Source organism: Phascolarctos cinereus, unplaced genomic scaffold, assembly GCF_003287225.1.
Source record: "Phascolarctos cinereus isolate Bilbo 61053 unplaced genomic scaffold, phaCin_HiC Scaffold_7;HRSCAF=346, whole genome shotgun sequence".
Taxonomy (NCBI): domain Eukaryota; kingdom Metazoa; phylum Chordata; class Mammalia; order Diprotodontia; family Phascolarctidae; genus Phascolarctos; species Phascolarctos cinereus.
The window spans coordinates 169,282,924-169,300,815 of NW_027556180.1; the positions used below are offsets into that span (position 1 = coordinate 169,282,924).

At 41.0% G+C, this 17,892-nt stretch overlaps 1 protein-coding gene across 1 annotated transcript in view; it reads right to left on the minus strand.

Annotated features, from left to right (window-relative positions):
• TUBGCP3 (tubulin gamma complex component 3) overlaps positions 1-7,055 on the minus strand; it is a 135,541-nt gene extending 128,486 nt beyond the window's left edge. The window contains exon 1 of the mRNA XM_020965160.2: positions 6,658-7,055. Within this exon, the coding sequence (XP_020820819.1) occupies positions 6,658-6,733 (76 nt within the window). The 5' untranslated portion in view covers positions 6,734-7,055. The remainder of the gene's footprint in view (positions 1-6,657) is intronic.
• Between the last annotated feature and the right edge of the window lie 10,837 nt (positions 7,056-17,892).

Here is a 17,892-nt window from a genome sequence, read left to right on the forward strand (position 1 = left end):
TTGAACTGAACTCTTCTCTTTACTATTGTTATTCAAATGTTTATGCTTTATCTGCTTAGACTATAAACTGCTTAAGGACAAGAGCTGCATGTTACACTGTTTTGTAAAAGTGTACTTTTACACTGCTACAGCACTAAAGCATAGCTTACACACTGCAAATGCCCAGTAACATGATAAATTGATCAATGAATTTAATAGCCAGAAAAACTAATCCATCTCTCATTTTCCAGATGAGAAAGTAAAGAAACAGAACTCCTACAAAGTCACAAAAGAAAATGTCCTCGAAGGTACCGATAAATATATATGTGCATGTATATAAGTGTGTATATGTACACACTCCTGTGTACTCTCACAGAACTCGCTGTGTGACTCACTCATACAACTCAGTACTCACTCGCACAACCCCTAAATGGCAAGAGAATATACAGGCTGACTTTATCCGTGTATGTCACACATATCTCATCAAGTCCATAGGTATGTCAAAGTTTAAAAAGCTGGTAAACAGTGGCATAACTCACTCTTTACATTATGAGGCACAAGTACCACAAAAAAAAAAACTTTGTTTTGGAAGGACCCATGAAGTCAGTTATAGTAGTTTACAAATATACTTTAGAGAAAGGTGGAGCAAAGATGGCAAAGTAAAGGCAGAGACTTGCCTGAGCTCCCTCCAAAATACTTTAAAAAAGGACTCTTAAATTCTAGAACAGCAGAATCAAAACAAAAAAACCACAGTGAAACAAATTTCCAACCCAAGACAACTTGGAAAGTCACCATAAAGGCATGTTGCACCACGGTAAGAATGGAGTACAATTCAGAGCAGGTCACACCAGTGCAGACCAGGTCCCAGCAAACCTAGAGCAGGCCTTAGGGCAACTGAATCACTGACAGCAGTGGCAGTTTCCAGACTTCTCAGCTCACAGACATCAAAGAGAGTTTACAAGGTCAGCAGGAAAGGTCTATTGCACCAGGGTGTGAGTGGTGCACAGTCCAGCACAGGTCTTGCCAGCACAGCCTAGGCCACAGCAAACAAGGAACAAGCCTTAGGAGTGAGGCAAATCAGCAGCAGCAGCTACTTATGGCCACAGTCTGTAAAGGGGTCAGAAGAATATCACAGGGGTCTCTTTACTAGCACTGAGGCAGGACTCAGTTGCTTTGCCCATACTCAGATCCAATTCACAGTCCTAGGTGGCAATCCTGGATGGCAGTCCCAGGGTGAAAAGGAGCACTAGCATAGCAAAGCTTGAGGCCATGGTGGTGGGGAGAACCTTCCTCACAGTTCCAAGGCAGAAAAGTGTGCTTGTGGTTACTCACAAACCACAGCACAGGTCAAGGGAGTAGTAAACACCTCTTCTTAGATCATACCACCTTGGAAGAACTGAAAAATTATAGGCCCCTAGAAATATCTCTGAAAACAGCTGCACAAAGACTCTGAAGCTTGAGACAGTACATTCTCCACCCTGGAAGCAGAGCCCCACTTTAACAAAGAGTTAAAAGTCAAATAATAGGCTGGGGAAATGAGCAAACAACAGAAAAACTATAGAAAGTTACTATGATTACAAGGAAGATCAAAACATACACTCAGAAGAAGACAACAAAGTCAAAGCTCCTATATCCAAAGCCTCCAAGAAAAAATATGAATTGGTCTCAGGCCATGGAAGAGCTCAAAAAGGATTCTGAAAATCAAGTAAGAGAAGAAGAAGAAAAATTGGGAAGAAAAATGAAAGCGATGCAAGAAAATCATCAAAAATGAGTCAACAGCTAGCTAAAGGAGAACCAAAAAAATACTGAAGAAAATAATACCTTAAAAAAATAGATTAACCGAAATAGAAAAAAAGAGGTCTAAAAGCCAATGAGGAGAAGAATGCTTTCAAAAGCAGAATTAGCCAAATGGAAAAGGAAGTCCAAAAGATCACTGAAGAAAATAATTCATTAAAAATTAGAATGGAGCAAATGGAAGTTAATGAGTTTATGAGAAATCAAGAAACAATAAAACAAAACCGAAAGAATGAAAAAATAAAAGATAATGTGAAATATCTCATTGGAAAAACAACTGACCTGGAAAATAGATCCAATAGAGATAATTTTAAAATTATTGGACTACCTGAAAACCATGACCCTAGAACCTAGACATCATCTTTCAGGAAATTACCAAGAAAAACTTGCCTTGATATTCTAGAACCAAAGGGTCAAACAGAAAACAAAAGAATCTCCTGAAAGAGATCCCAAAAGGAAAACACCTAGGAATATTATAGCCAAATTCCAGAGTTCCAAGGTCAAGTAGAAACTATTGCAAGCAGTCAGAAAGAAACACCTCAACCATCATGGAGCCACAGTCAAGATAACACAAGATTTAACTGCTTCTACATTACAGGACCACAGGGCTTGGAATATATTCCAGAGGGCAAAGGAGCTAGGATTACAACCAAGAATCACCTACCCAGCAAAACTGTGCATAATTCTTTAGGTGGGAAAATTGACATTCAATGAGAAAGAGGACTTTCAAGCATTCCTGATGAAAAGGCCAGAGCTGAATAGAAAACCTGACGTAAAAATACAAGATTCAAGAGAAGCATAAAAAGTTAAACAGGAAAGGGAAATCATAAGGGACTTAATAAGGTTAAACTGTTTACATCCCTACATGGAAAGATGACATTTGTAACTCATATGATGTACAAATTTTCTCATTATTAGGTTAGTTAAAAGGAGTATATATAGACCAAGGGCACAGGTGTGAATATGAAGGGTGTTGAATATGAAGGGATGATATCTAAACAGTAAAATTAAGGGGTGACAGAGGAATGTACTGGAAGAAAGAGAAAGGGAGTAGAATGGGGTAAATTTTCTCACGTAAAAGAGGCAAGAAAAAGCTTTTACAGTGGAGGGGAACAGCTTTTACAGGGAGGTGAAGTGGGAAGTGAGAAGTGAGTGAACCTTACCCTCATCAAAATTGTGTCAAATAGGGAACAATACACACACTCAATTGGGCATAGAAATCTACCTTACCATACAGAAAAGTAGGAGGGAAGGGGATAAGAGCACTGGGGAGGAGGGGTGATAGAAGGGAGGTAGAGTGGGGGAGAGGGTAGTCAGAAACAAAACACTTTTGAGGAAGGACAGGGTGAAAAGAGAGAAAGAATAGAATAAGGGGAGGGAATAGGATGGAGGGAAATACAGTTAGCAAGTAACTGTGAAAAAAATTTTGAAGCAAGTTTCTGGGATAAAGGCCTCATTTCTCAAACATATAGAGAACCGAGTCAAATTTATAAAAATATGAGCCATTCCCCAATTGATAAGAGATCCAAAAACATGATCAGTTTTCAGATGAAGTAATCAAAGCTGTCTATAACTATATTAAAAAAATACTCTAATTCACTACTGAAGAAACGCAAATTAAAACAATTCTGAGGTACTACGTCATACCTATTAAATCAGCTAGGACAGATAAATGATGAATGTTGGAGGGAATATGGGGCACAGTGAGACATTAATGAACTGTTGGTGGAGTTGTGGGCTGATTGAACCATTCTATAGAGCAATTTGGAACTATGCTCAAAGGACTACAAAACTAGGCATACCCTTTGACCTAGCAATACTACTACTAGGTCTGTATCCCAAAAGAGATTAAAAAACAAAAAGGAAAAGGACCTAAATGCACAATAATATTTATAGTATCTTTTTTCTAAAGGCAAAGAGTAAGAAACTGAGGTGATACTCATCCATTGGGGAATGGCTAAACAAGCTGTGGTACGTGATTATGATGGAATACTATTATACTATAAGAAATGATGAGCAGGATGCTCTCAGAAAAACCTGGAAAGACTTGAATGGGCTGATGGAAAGTGAAATGTACTGTGTACAAAATAACAGCAAAATTGTAAGATGATCAGCTGTGAATGAATTAGCTATTCTCAGCAACACAAACAACAAACAAGCAAAAACAAAACAACTCTGAAGGACTTATATATGATGAAAAATGCTATTCATCCCCACAGAAAGAACTGATGGTGTCTGAATACAGATTGAAACATACTTTTTTTAACTTTCTTAATTTTTCTTGAGTTTTTTATGCCTATATTTTCTTTCACAACATGACTATTATGGATATGTCTTGCATGACTACACATGTATAACCTATATCGAATTGCTTGCCTTCTCAATGAGAGGGATAGGAGAGTGGGGAGGGAGGAAGGGAAAGAATTTGGAACTCAAAGTTTTAAAAACAAATGTTAAAAAAATTGTTTTTACATGTAACTGGGGGAAAATAAAATACTAAATAAAAGAAGTTGACCTGAAAACATATGTATAAATATACACACACTTTAAAAATAATTTAGAATGCCTTTGTTATTCCATCAAAAGCAAATCCTCACAAAGGGCACTGTTGTGAAAAGATGGTATCAAATATTTGTTACATACCACTCAAATGTCAATCACACAAACACCCGTAATTACTATAGTAAGATTACTATAGACTAATACAGACAAAAAAGTCTAACTAGATAAACATTTTAACCAAGATTCAGATAAATTGTATCTAAATATGCCATGAAATCTACACCACCAGAGGCCATATAGTGCACTGGAATGAATGCTGGATCTAGAAAGGACCTGGTTTCCTATCTCAAGTTCTGACACTTTAAGTGATCTTTAGCAAGCCATCTCACATCTTTGCAAATCCCTCTGCAACTACATTTCTCCATCTGTAAAGTCTGGGGATTGGTCTCAATCTCTAAGGTCATTCCAGCTCTAAACCTATGTAAATATTTTGAACAAAATGTAGCAACTGATCATTCCTTTTCTCTGTTGAATGTAACAGCAAATACTATTAAAATCCATCAGCACATAGTAGCATAAATTAAAATGTAAGTATATCACCTCACTTAACCTCAGTTATCTAAAACACAGCAAAGAACCTGGAAGTAAGCACAAAAGGCCCCTAAGCAACAAAATTAAAAGGCACAAACTTTATCAACGTGTTCATATCTGAGTCTCTAAGGCTGTTATTCAGGGCCCATTTATTCTAAATTAAAATAATTCTAACAAATTTAGCTAATTTTGCCAGACTATAGTTGTTTAAAAACAATAAATCAAAATTAATAAATTAGCAGAAATCCTGAAGAAAGGTACACACTGAAAACAGTGAAAAATAGACAATGATGGTAAGAAGGAAGCAAAAAGACTATAAAAATTCAGTTTAATAGCGCAGAAGGGCACAAGAGATAAAGGATGGACTTGAAGTTATTAAGACCTAGGTGTTAACTCCAAGTAAACCACTTATTGACTAGGGACAAATCACCTAAACCTGGTAGGACTGTTTCTTCATCTGTAACATGGGGTTAATAACACCTACAGAACCAACCTTAAAGAGCAGTTTGAGCTCAAATGAGACAATTATATAAAATGATTTTGAAATCTATAAAGTCCAGGTATTATTGTTAGGGGCAAATGGCCCAGAACTCTTCCACAACCCCTGAGAATATAAGCTACTGCAGTAATAAATTATCATAATGATGATTTAAGTCACTAGGAAAACGTTAAATTTTGCTCAGCATACTCTTTTTAAGACGGCAGGGACAGAAATACCAGATCATCAAAAATGGTAGAATTTTTAAAAGCGTCACTGCCAAATTGGCGGAAATTTCATTTAGCCAGGAAATTCACTTATGTGAAAGCCAATTTCTTATTCTTATTACTTCCAAGGATCTAAGATTTCATTAATGTAGGTAACTCCAGTTCGAAGGAAGATCACAAGCCTTCCATACCTAAACCGTTTCATGAGCTGCTCCAAGCAAAAAAAAAAAAAAGATTCCTCCACCTGGTAGCCAACCTTACTGGAATTTAACTAGGGTCTGTCTTACAATTTTCATCACTAGATCTATAACAGCCTTTACAGAGAATAAGGGAAGGGGGGAGGTTTCTTTAGTTTTGTTTTTTTAATATTGTGGCTATATCGTTTTTTGTTTCATGTTTGTGATTGTGATTGTGACAGTCGAAACAATTCAGTAGCCCTGGCCACCTATGGTGTGAAGTGTCCTAAGCAGTTTCGTGGCCCATTCATCCTTCGGTCCTCTTCACAGTCCCTCACCCAGTGGCTGAGCCATTGAACCAGTTCAATTTTACCGGGGTGGAGAAGGGAAAAAGAGAGAGAGAAAAAAAAAAAGAGCAAACCTTCCACTCTCTCCAACAATGTGACCATGTTTTGGTTACGGGTGGCTGTCACGTAAAAGCCACTCCTGCGCAGCTGTGGGAACGCACCCATCCAACCCCACCCACCAAGTTTCCCAGAATCAGAGGAGTTTGCCCTCCTCTGGTTACGTGACCCACCCACCCCCACACCCAAAAAGGGGGATAAATTCTCTGCCTCCACCTTCACCCCCTTCCAAACACAAGAGAAGGGGGTCGGGGTGAGCTCCAAGCACAGTGACTCAGCCAGGCGGGCCCCTCCCTGCGCCTCCGCCCCACGGCCGGTCCAGCGGCAGCAGAGACAGCTGGGGCCAAGGGGCGCCCGGGCCTCTCCGCCCCAGCTCGGGGCCGCCCCAGGCCTCTGCAGCAGCGGGGCGGGGGGACGGAGGGACGGAGGGGGCGGAGGAGCCTCCCTCCACCAGCGCGCGCGCCCCCCTCCCTCAGGCACGCGCTCCCCCCCTCCCGCGCCGTTACCTTCGCTCTTGCCCAGAATCCGGCAGCACAGGTTCTGCAGCAGAACGTTCGGGGACTTCTGGTCCGGAGTCGCCATCCTCGCGCCGGGCTGGAGTGGGGCGGGGGAGGGAGATGTGGAAGCGCGCGCCCACGGGGAGGGGGGGCCGACCGCCACCACCACCCCCCCGCCCCCCGCCCTCTCCTCCTCTTTCACCTGACTCCTACCCCTTCTTCACCCCAAGGCGCACACAGGGGGCTCCCCCGCTGTGTTCGCCCCCACACCTGGCCGACCTACTCGCCTCCCTTCCCCCGCCCACCCACTCGGGTCTACAGGCACCCTCCGCGGCCGGCCCTCGCCTAATGGTTAGGGACAGCGCGTAACCGCGGCGCCATTTTAACAGAACCCGCCGAAACTACCGGCAACCCCCACAATGCTTAGCTCCCTTACACCGCGCCCCCCTCCTCCCAGGCTCCTTGGGTGCAACTGTTTAAAGCCTCCCTTTCCCGTCACCGACAGCCTCCCCCCCGGGTCCTCCAGCCAGGAGGGTAAAGGTTCCGCCAGAGGAATTCTCTCGAGCTTCCCCCTCTTAAATTGGACAGAGAAGGGCGAGGGGTAGCTCTTCCCTCTCTTAGGTGCAGCTTCTGCTGGATGTGATTCTGACTTATTTACTGAGACGAAAGGAGTGGTAGCCGGTCAAATCCTTCCGGTCCAAAGATTTCTTAATTTATTTTGCATTTATGGTATCTTCTCATTTTTTTTGCCCATTAGCCATTAGTTTCAACCCTACACTTAGTGGCAACCGGAGAAACTGCGTTGTTAAAATGGTAATATTAAAAAAAAAAACCTCCCATCCCCATTATTGGTTAAACCATAGAATAACGAGTATGGAAATGAATTGTAAAGAGCATCGAGTCCAACCCCCTCATTTGCTATATGGGGAAACTGTAGCCCAGAGAGGTTAAATGGGTACCTAAGGGCACCCAGATAACTAGCAGTGCTTGTATTAAAACCGCTGCAGTGCTGTGCATAGGGTCAGTCCTAAGCGTAGGCAAAACAGGCTTCCCAGGCTATGTACTCACTTTTCACCGATCCCAAAATATTTCCTCGATTAAATATCCAGTCACTAAAATTCCTACTATACCTTTGGCTTAACACCATAAATTGTCCTTTAGCATTCAGTGAAGAGGAAGTGTACCATTGTAGATATAGTGCTACCTTCTAGTCAGTAAGATCTTGCCTCTGACTGGACATGTAACAACTTTTCAATGTCCCTGGATAATTCATTTAACAGACATTAACATCTCTGTTTCAAGTAGTTTATCAGATCAGCCTTACTAAGGAATCTTGCACCTGAAATGATATAGAACAGATCATGCCACTTCCTTACTCAAAAATCCTTTAATGGTTCTTTGTTGCCTACAAAATAAAGTTCAGATTCCTTGCCTTAGCTACTTTGTATATATTTTCTATTTACTTGTGTATATATATTGTACTCTCATAGAATGCAATTTCTTTGAAGGAAAAGACTCCTTTTTTGAATGTTAATGATTGAGTATTAGCATAGCATTCAAACCCCTCCATGATGCTACCCCAATTCACCTTTCAATTCAATACAGCAAATATTTATTAAAGTATAAGTAATGTACAAAGTCAGTCAATAAACAAAGGCTAACTGCTGTGGCAGATACAAAACTTAAATATGATACAATTCCCATTCTCATAGATTTTATGGTCTAGTAAGGAGATAGGATACATATTCAAATGATTATAATAGAAAATAATACATAATAACTTCATGAGAGGTATAAGCAAAATATTATGTAAGGTGCAAAGGAGAAGCACCTTGGCAAAAGGTGTATTTACATTGAGCTTTAAAGGATTTGTAGGAATTCAAGGACTGGCCCATGATGGTGGGATTCCCATCCCCCATCCCAAATGACTGTGTTCCCATAGAATGTTGTGTATACCTCTCTTATGACACACCTCTTTCTACATTATATTATGGTTGCAAGGGCTATAAGGACATTAGATTATAGTTGTCAAGATATTGTAAGTATTATCCAAGCTACTTGTTTCTCTTCAACAGAAACCTAAACGATCTGCATTTTGGCAGTCATGCAGCTCGGCCTCCTGCATAGTCTATGACAAATTCTGATGTCATTTTAGGGGATTATGGACATCTACCAATTAAATCTCTCAGCTAGTTCCTCACCAACAACTAAAAATTCTCATTCTGCCCTTTTCTTTATTTATGCTTCATCAGATCTCTTCTGTCTGTACCATTACTTTGAAAAAAATTTATTAGCATAGTTTAAAAAAAAGCATACTCAAATACATGACTGGATCTGTCAAGATCTTAGGAGACACCCTGGTTTTTGTTGTTGCTTTGGTTTTTTTGCTAGGCGATGGGATTAAGTGACTTGCCTAGGGTCACACACCTAGTGTCAAGTATCTAAGGTCACATTTGAACTCAGGTCCTCCTGACTCCAGGGCCAGTGCTCCATCTACTGTACCACCTAGCTGCCCCTGAGATACTCTGTTTTGCAGAGCTGAGGCCCAGCAAGCAAGCTGTGCCATGAGCCTGGCATAACAACAATCCTTTGCACTCACCTTCTGGAACCCTGCTATCAACAAACCTTTTATCACCAAACAACCCTGCCTCACTGTTGCTATACTATACTGTTTGACTCTGTCTAGCCACAAATATATAAATCAAGGTTCAGCCAAAATAAAGCAGGTCCCCCTATTTGGGACAGGGCCCTGGCACATGTGTCTAATCTGCCTTCTTGCTTGCATGCCATTTCCTTCACTTTGAAATTAAACTTCTGTTTGATTCCTGACTCTCCTGTCTATAGCCTGCTCTGTTCAGCTTTGGCCAAGGATGAGGCCAGTTGGGTCCAGTTGACAGATCTATGATCCCATCCATTCAGGACTTGTTTCCATCAATGCAGATCTTTACCCATCTATGCTTCCCTAGCTTGTGCAACTCTTGTTCACATTTTCTCAAAAGTCTGCTACATCTACTCAGTGGATAGGGACCTCTTTTACTTTCTCCCAACATCAAGTACCAGTAGAACACTCTACCTGTCATCCCTCACTATTTCCACTTGATTAGCCTATTTTCTCTTGCTTTCACACAGTTCCTTACCAACATCCTTTATTCCTAGGCTTTAGAGTTCTTCATTGGTTATCTGTTGTAGCCTGTACACACACACACACACACACACACACACACACACACATATACCTTTTACTTGCTTTCTTTGTGATAATCACCTTTGGTTCTTTGAAGGCCATGTGTTACATAGCTCACTGCCATGTAGCAATATTACTAAAGAAGTAAGATTAAAGAGACAGGCCTTTGCTACCAATAAGCTTAGGGTCAGGAAGGAACTTTGCAATTTCCTGAAAACAATCCAAGCTGTTTCCCTTTTTCAACTCTGAGCCCAATTCATTGTCCTTCAATGCCATCTGTACCAGGTATACATACTACTAGACAAGTTCTACAGGGTATTATCCAGTGGCATGTTGAAATCTTGCCAACAGACATTCATCATCCACTTGGTCTTTCCTGTGTGGATAGACAGGATAAACTCCTTTGCATTTTTTTTTTAGGCAATTGGGGTTAAGTGACTTGCCCAGGCTCACAAAGCTAATAAATATCAAGTGTTTGGTCTGAGACCGAATTTGAACTCAGGTCCTCCTGACTTCAGGGCTGATGCTCTGTCCACTGAGCCACCTAGCTGCTCTCCTTTGCATTTTTACAGATCTAATTTGAGGAAGCAGCATAAAGCCATAAGTGCTAACCTTGTAGTCGCAGGACCTGATCTCAAATCCTGGCTGTGTCACTTATTCCCTTGATGTCTCTAGACCTCAGTTTCTTCATCTGTTAAAAAAAAAAGTCGGGAGGGGTTTGGACTAGATGACCTCTTAGTTCCTTTCCAGCTCTAGATCCATATTCTACAAGTCCATGAAAAACAAAGCACTAACCACATATATACCCTACTAGTCCCTCATTCCCTGCTTCCATCTTTGCAGCAGCAGGAAAGGAAAGAACTTTACTGTTCAGTTCTAGGAACCTCTCAGCTGGGAACTGAGCAAAAGGCAGTTCATTCCTGAGCGGATATGGTCTCTCAAACTTCTCTGATGAAGGAATCACAGGTCTTTTCAGTGTTTCTCTGGAATAATGCATAAGCAGGTATGGCTGAAGAAGTAACTATTGTCATTTTTACCTCTCATTTCCCCAACAAATCCAAGTCTCACCTCCTTCACATGAAATTGAGAACATTCTTCAATATAAACTTGTGTCCCTTTAGGAGTAGGACAAGGTCTGATGGGTTTTCCCAAGTGCTGCCTAGGTATCACCATCAACAAGATAAAGAGGTAGAGACAGCAAGCCAGCTGCCCTCTACCTTTTATTTTTCTTTTGAAATTGGGGCACTCTATGCAAGTACAGCAACAATCTGATCGCCACACAAACTTTGACCTGCGTGGTTTCCAGCCTAGGCCAATTTGCCCATCCTTTGGCAGCCTGGTGGCCCCCCCGCTCCCAATAGCTTACCATACTGATGCCAGACTTAGTGTGAAGACCAAATCCACTGTAGCTCTACTCCAGCTCAGAATCCCAGCTAAAGTGATCCAGCAGCCTCAACCCCCTCAGGAACAGGGATTGCAGGTGGACACCACCTTGCACAACCTCTGCATTAGCTTTCAAAACACCTGCTCCCATCTCTCACATAAGTTTAGTCCAACCGTGGACTTGCTCATCATCTGTGGTATGTAAGGACAACTCTATTACATGAAGCTCTTCCCTACTAGAGAATAAAGGCAAGTACCTTTGTGTGTTTATTAAGTATATTTATCTTTTTAGAACATAAATCTTTGGCCTTAAGGCTAGAATGACCATTTTCAGTGATGGGATTTGTTCTTCTCTCCTCAGTTTGGGCAAATTCAGTTCAGTTGCCTCAAAGGAATAAAAGCAAAAAGGCAAGCAGAAAGAAAGGTACAGTGCCCTCTTCCTTTAAATCCCAAGACTCAATGGGAGGCAAATTGCCCTAGACATAGTAGGCTAGGGGGGAAATAGACAGGATGGACTGACAAAGATCAACCCAGGGCAGAAAACAAAACTGTTTAAGAAATCCAAGAAGAAAGTATCTTCACAGCCAAAAAGTTTCTTTTTATAGACATTCTGGTGGGAAAAAAAAAACAGGCTTCAAAAGGTCAGAAGCAGTCTAGCCTAGAGAAATGAAAAGAATTTTAGGGTGGGTGGTAGTGCAATGGATAGAGCACTGAGCCTAGAGACAGCAGCTTCAGACACTTACTAGCTGTGTGATCCTGTGTAAGTCACTTAACTGTTTACCTCAGTTTCCTCAACTATAAAATGAGAGTAATTATAGCACTTACCTGGCAGGGTTGTTATGAGAATAAAATGAGTTAATATTTGTAAAAGGCTGAGCATATAGTGTTGTGTTGTTCATCCTTCATTTTCAAAGAGGACCAATGACATCACAGGTGATGTCTTGACTTGCATGGGAATTGGATCTAAGTGAGGTAGAGTTGCTCGAAGTCATTAGCTTCACTCTGTCTTCTAGAGTCATAGAAGTCCAGCAGCAAGACAAAAGTCAGGATGACTGGCAATGGCCTGGGCTGTGGTGGTGAATGACTTGGAGTCATTAATGTCTGACCAAGGTCTAAACATTCCACAGCATCTACTTCAGTCACCTTCATGGCTGACACTTGACATGCTTTGGGGAGACATCCCCCTAACTCAAAGATGGGTTTGCGTCCTGTTAGTTACCCTCAGCCTGGTTTAGCTGGTCTGCTGAGATAGTTTTACCAAAATGTAGCTGTTATGCATGCTACAGCTTCTTGGAGCCACAGATGAGATTTGGGTGGCAGGTAGACACCAAAGGTAGATGTGCAGCCCTGAAAAGGGCTCAGCAAGCTCTCTCACCAGAGATGCCAGTCCTCCTTGAATACCCCATACACCCCTGGCACTAGTAAATACTATATAAAGGCTTATTCCCTTTCCCTTTCCTGTTTAACCCTGTCAGTTTTCTCATGAATAGCCAGAGAGCTGGTTCCCTAGAGAGAAGAAATGAGTGCCATCTGTTGGAAGAAAGAGGACTATTGTGGACAGTGGAAATCAGCAACAGTAATGAAGGGAAGGCATGTGTCACCTTCAATACACAAAAGAAAGCCATAGTAGAATGCTGCAACACCAAATGGGGAGCAGTAAACAAGTTAGAACTATGTCTAGTGAAAGATCAATGCAGAGAAGACATTAGGGGCTTTGAAGTGTGGCACCAACACAGGGAAGTGAACCCCCAGTAGGAGTCAGCATGCTTTTTGCTCCTAATGACCATTTCCAGATTCTTCCCTAACACCATTTCTCAGAAATCTCTTTGACTTTGATTCATTCCATCAAGCTATGTCCAAATCTTTATTTCTGTGTTTTATTGCTCTCCTAGTTCATTTCCCTGGCAGCACAGTTCATCAACTTCCTCAACTCCCATGACTTATTGCTTCACAACTACTCTAGCTATCCTCATTGCTACAAGGCAAAACTTTTAGTCCACGGTCAACTCTAACTTACTAGCCTCATTAGCTGCTACACACCTTCTTTCCTCTTCGCAAATCCCCAGTGCTAACTTTGTCCACTTCTACTTTTAGAAGATGACCTTGCTTCCTATTTTGCAGAGAAAATAGAGGCTATCTGAGTGAGCTCCTTCTTCTCCCTTACATGACACCCACTTCATCTTAAAAGTCCTCTCTATCTTCACCATTCTTTTCTCCTTTGCTCTTTTTCTGAAGGAGAAAGCTGGATGACTTAATTAAAGATAATCCAATAGGATCAACCAACCAATAGGATCAACCAACCTCAGTGATCTTTTTACCTCCCCCACCCTAACATCCATTGCCCAGTTCCAACCAGGCATTCCTGAGCACTATCTCTCAGCTAGATTCTCTAACGGCAGCTACGTGACCCAGTAGATAGAATGCTGGGCCTGGAGTCAGGGATCCCTGAATTCAAATGTGGCATCAGATACTTGCTAGCTGTAAAACTGGCCAAGTCACTTAAACTCTGTTAGCCTCAATTTCCTCAGGTCTAAATTGGAGTAATAACAAAGCTTACTTCTCAAGATTGTTGTGAGGATCAAATAAGATAGTACTCCTAAAGTACTCAGCACAGTGTCTGGCACAGAGTAAGCACTATATAAGTAGTTTTCCCCTTTCCTTCCCCCCAGATTCCAACATCTCCCCATATCTACTTGCAAGAAGTAATCCCAGATCCCTACTTTACTCCACTACTTAGTCTAGTACCCCATTCCCAACACTCAATGTTTGAGTACCATGTGCCCTGCCATTACTAACCAAGATCCATGAGACTTTTCCATCTGCCTTGCTAATTGGCCTACCAGTACTAAGTTCTCTATTACTTGTCCTTTCCAACTGCCCTGAAGGTGAGCCTTCTTTGTGTGTTGTTTCCTCAAATTAGAATAAGAGATCATTGAGAAAAGAGACAGTCTTGATTTTTTCTGTTTGTACCTAACATAGTTCTGGACATGTAGTAACTCCTTAATAAATGTTTTTCCATTCATTGGAGGGTTTTAAGAGAAATAGTACACCTCCTCCCCTTCTCGTTCTCATGTTAGCTAGTGTTGTATAATGCATCTCTGGAGCAACCAGGGAAAGTTTTTCAACTCTTTAAGGAATTCAAAATGATATTTCTTTGGCTCAAAATACCTTCTTGTGTATTATATTTCAATCTTGGTGATGATCTTTTGATATCTACTTGACATTCACAGGGGCCACTACTCCTACTCAATCGCCTCACTTCAGATGGTTAGAAACGATAAGAATAACGGGGAAATGGTATTTCTGTCATATAAATATATACGTATATACATATATACATATATACATAGTAGCATCTTGGATGTAATTTATTCTCTAAGGATTTCTAAAGTCTGGCTGTCAGAAAGCATAAACTTTGTTTTCCCTAAAGGAGTCAAAAGGTGGGCATGCCTTTAAAGTTAAGACCCTTGGGCAGTTACAAAAATATAAACAGCAAGCCAGTGTATCCTTAGAACAATGACTCTAATGAGGGTGTGAGCTAATACAAGCAGTTAAAAGTATTTGTCAGTTGAAGAATTTTAACAGCTGGGAGATTTTACAGATAATTTGCTCTTACAGAATAGTTGAATTAATTGGAGGCATCTTATAGATATTGCTTCTTGTCGTTTTTTAAAGATGGATAAATTAGGGAATTTTTTATACTTGGTCCTGCAATGAATAATTCTCTCCAAAAGAGGATAGCAAGGGAAGTGATGATATTTTTAAAAGATATAGAAATGGTGTATTGGATTTATTTCTTTTCCCATTACCAACCTGTTTAGGATGCAGTTAGATTCTGCTTTTTGGGTAGAACTCCATCCAAATGGCATTACATTTTAGCTATGGCCTGCACCTCCAAACCACTATACAGGACTAAGCAGGTCAATTGGTGAAGTTTAAGTGGGAGATTGGGAGTGACTCCAACAGCTGTCCAGATAAATTGGCTGGAAAGGTTCCGAAAGATGATGGGAACAGGTACAATGACCATCACCATTTTAGGTGGGCAAAAGATGATGATTGTTATACTTTCTATCAAAAGGAGTTTTGGTATGACTTTTAATACATGAGGTAGATAAGATTGACTATAAGGTCATGGGGATAATAGTGAAATTGTGTTTAGGTTATCTGGGACCAGGGCAGGAATGATATTTCTACCCTGGCAAAATTTAGGATATTCGTGAAAGCCTCTATCCTTTTTGGTTGTTTCTCCATCCTGCCTGGTCATTCACCCTCCTCACCTTGTTATTCACCTATACCTGGTTGTTCAGAGACATCCAAGTTTTTGTATCTAGATTTGAGGAACTATTGAAATCAGACACTCTAAGGTAAGGGTCAAGGTTCCCTGAGGCTTGAATGGCTTTAACTGCAGGACTGAAGGGGAGACCAGGTACCATACACCTGAGTTATTTTGTCTTGAAAAGGAAATGGAGTCACTAAACATGAGAGATTGCTAGCTATGGGTAGCCAGGTTACTATTATACCAGAGATATGCCTACTTTATTTGGGAGGAATTTTTTGGGTGGGGTAGTAGAGACCACTAAGAGAAGAAGTACCTTTGCTCACATGAAGGTGAGTGGAAGACCCCTTGTTTTGGTCCCAGTTATGGTGGCTGCCCAGAGAAATGTATTGTAGGCATAGATATGCATTCTTGGAAGTCAGTACCTACATGGGTGCTTGTGTTAGTTTCTACACTGGTTATTATGGGTACAACTAAATGGGAGCTTTTGTAGCTGCCTAAACCATCTCATGTAGTGAACATTAAATAATATTAGATGAGAGAGTGAAGAGGGGAAGTGTGTGAAAGACATTTCCTTCTTACTAATAAGATGAAGATGAAGTACTTCATTATACAAATTGCCTTCATAATACTCTTTTTTTAGCCAGTGAGGCAGCTAGGTGGCTCAGTGGATAGAGGACTGGGCCTGGAGTTAGGAAGACCTGAGTTCAAACATGGCCTTGCATACTCACTAGCTGTGTGCCCTGGACATGTCACTTAACACCTTAAGCCTTAATCCAATGGAGAAGAAAATGGCAAACCATTCCAGTATCTTTGCCAAGAAAACCTCATATGGAATCATGAAGAGTTGGACACAATTGAAAGACTAAACAACAGCTAGTGAAGAAGGCAGATGGTATCTGGTAACTTACAAATACAAACAGTATCTGTATACCCAGGACTTAGCACAGATTATTGCATACTGAAAAAAGTTGTTCTGCTGTCTGCTGCAGGTGTTGCTGACCTTGTCAAGCATGGTGGACCAGATAGCACACACCCTGAGTTAGCAGTATAGGGTTATTGATCTCATCGATACTGTCTCCTTTCTGAGATGAGACCAAACAGGAGCACTTTGCTTTTATTTGGGAAGGCTTATTTAAATTCTCCTTCATGTTGCCACAATTTAGTATGAAGATAATTGGTGGATGAAAGAGTCCCCACTTTGTGATGTTCATCATTATATTGACAACATAATGTTAACTGGGTCAGATAGAGCCATGTTGACAGAGGTCAGAGATTAAGACTGACCCTAAGAAAAAAATTCAGGCTCCAACCCTCTCAACTAAATTTTGGAGAATTTGCTTACTTGAGGGGGAGAACTCAGTTTGTTCTGGATTTAGGTGATAATAATAATAATAACTAATATTTATTTTACTTTAAAGTTTACAAAGTATTTTATAAATATTAACTCATTTGATCCTCACAGCAACCTGGGAAGTAAGTGCTATTATTATCCTCAATTTGCAAATGAAGAAACTGAGGTTAAGGGTGATTGCCCAGTATCCAACAGCCAGTAAATGTCTGAAGTAAGGCTTGAACTCAGGACTTCCTAACTCTAGGCTCAGAATTCTATACATTGGGTCACATAGCTGATACTTGCTACCCTAGAGAATAAAAAGAAAACCAAGAGTGTTTTTGGACTCTTCAGGTTAAAGAGAACCCATATTCCCGTTTAATTTTTATGGCCTCTATTTATCAACTTACTTGAGTGGGGGGAGGGGCAGAACAGGTTATAACCTTGGAGGATTTAAAGCAAACCCAGCACTCTCCCCTTCGGCCCTTAAGATCTTGTGGTGCCTCATGTTTTCAGCAGTCTCTGTCTATAATGACAAAACCAAGTAAAGCCTTCAGTAGGTACCAGGGATAACCATGACACTTCTGGAACCATAAACCTACTGAAGTGATCATCCATTATACTACATTTGAAAAATTATTGCTTATGTATTATTGTGCCCTGGCTGATACCTAATGGATGACATAGGAGCATACTATGCTCTGTGTCTTTCATATCTTTCATCCTGTTGCCTACTGTTAGCTGGGTAATGTAATATAGATCCAGCCACAAGATGGGCAGGGCAGAGGAAATGTTACAGGTATGATTGCACTCACCTGGACACTCCAGATTTTATTAGAGTCCTTCATGAACAAATTGTGATATTACCAGAAGCTAAACCCTCCAGGTTTAGCTGCCCCATTGTGGTTATCTAGGTGGTACAGCGGGTAGAACACTGGGCCTGGAGTCAGGAAGACCTGAGTTCAAATCCAGCTCTAGATGCTTACTATTGTGACCCTGAGCTAGTCACTTAACCCTTCTTTCCTTCTGTTTCTTCAACTATAAAATGGAGATTAATAATAGCACCTA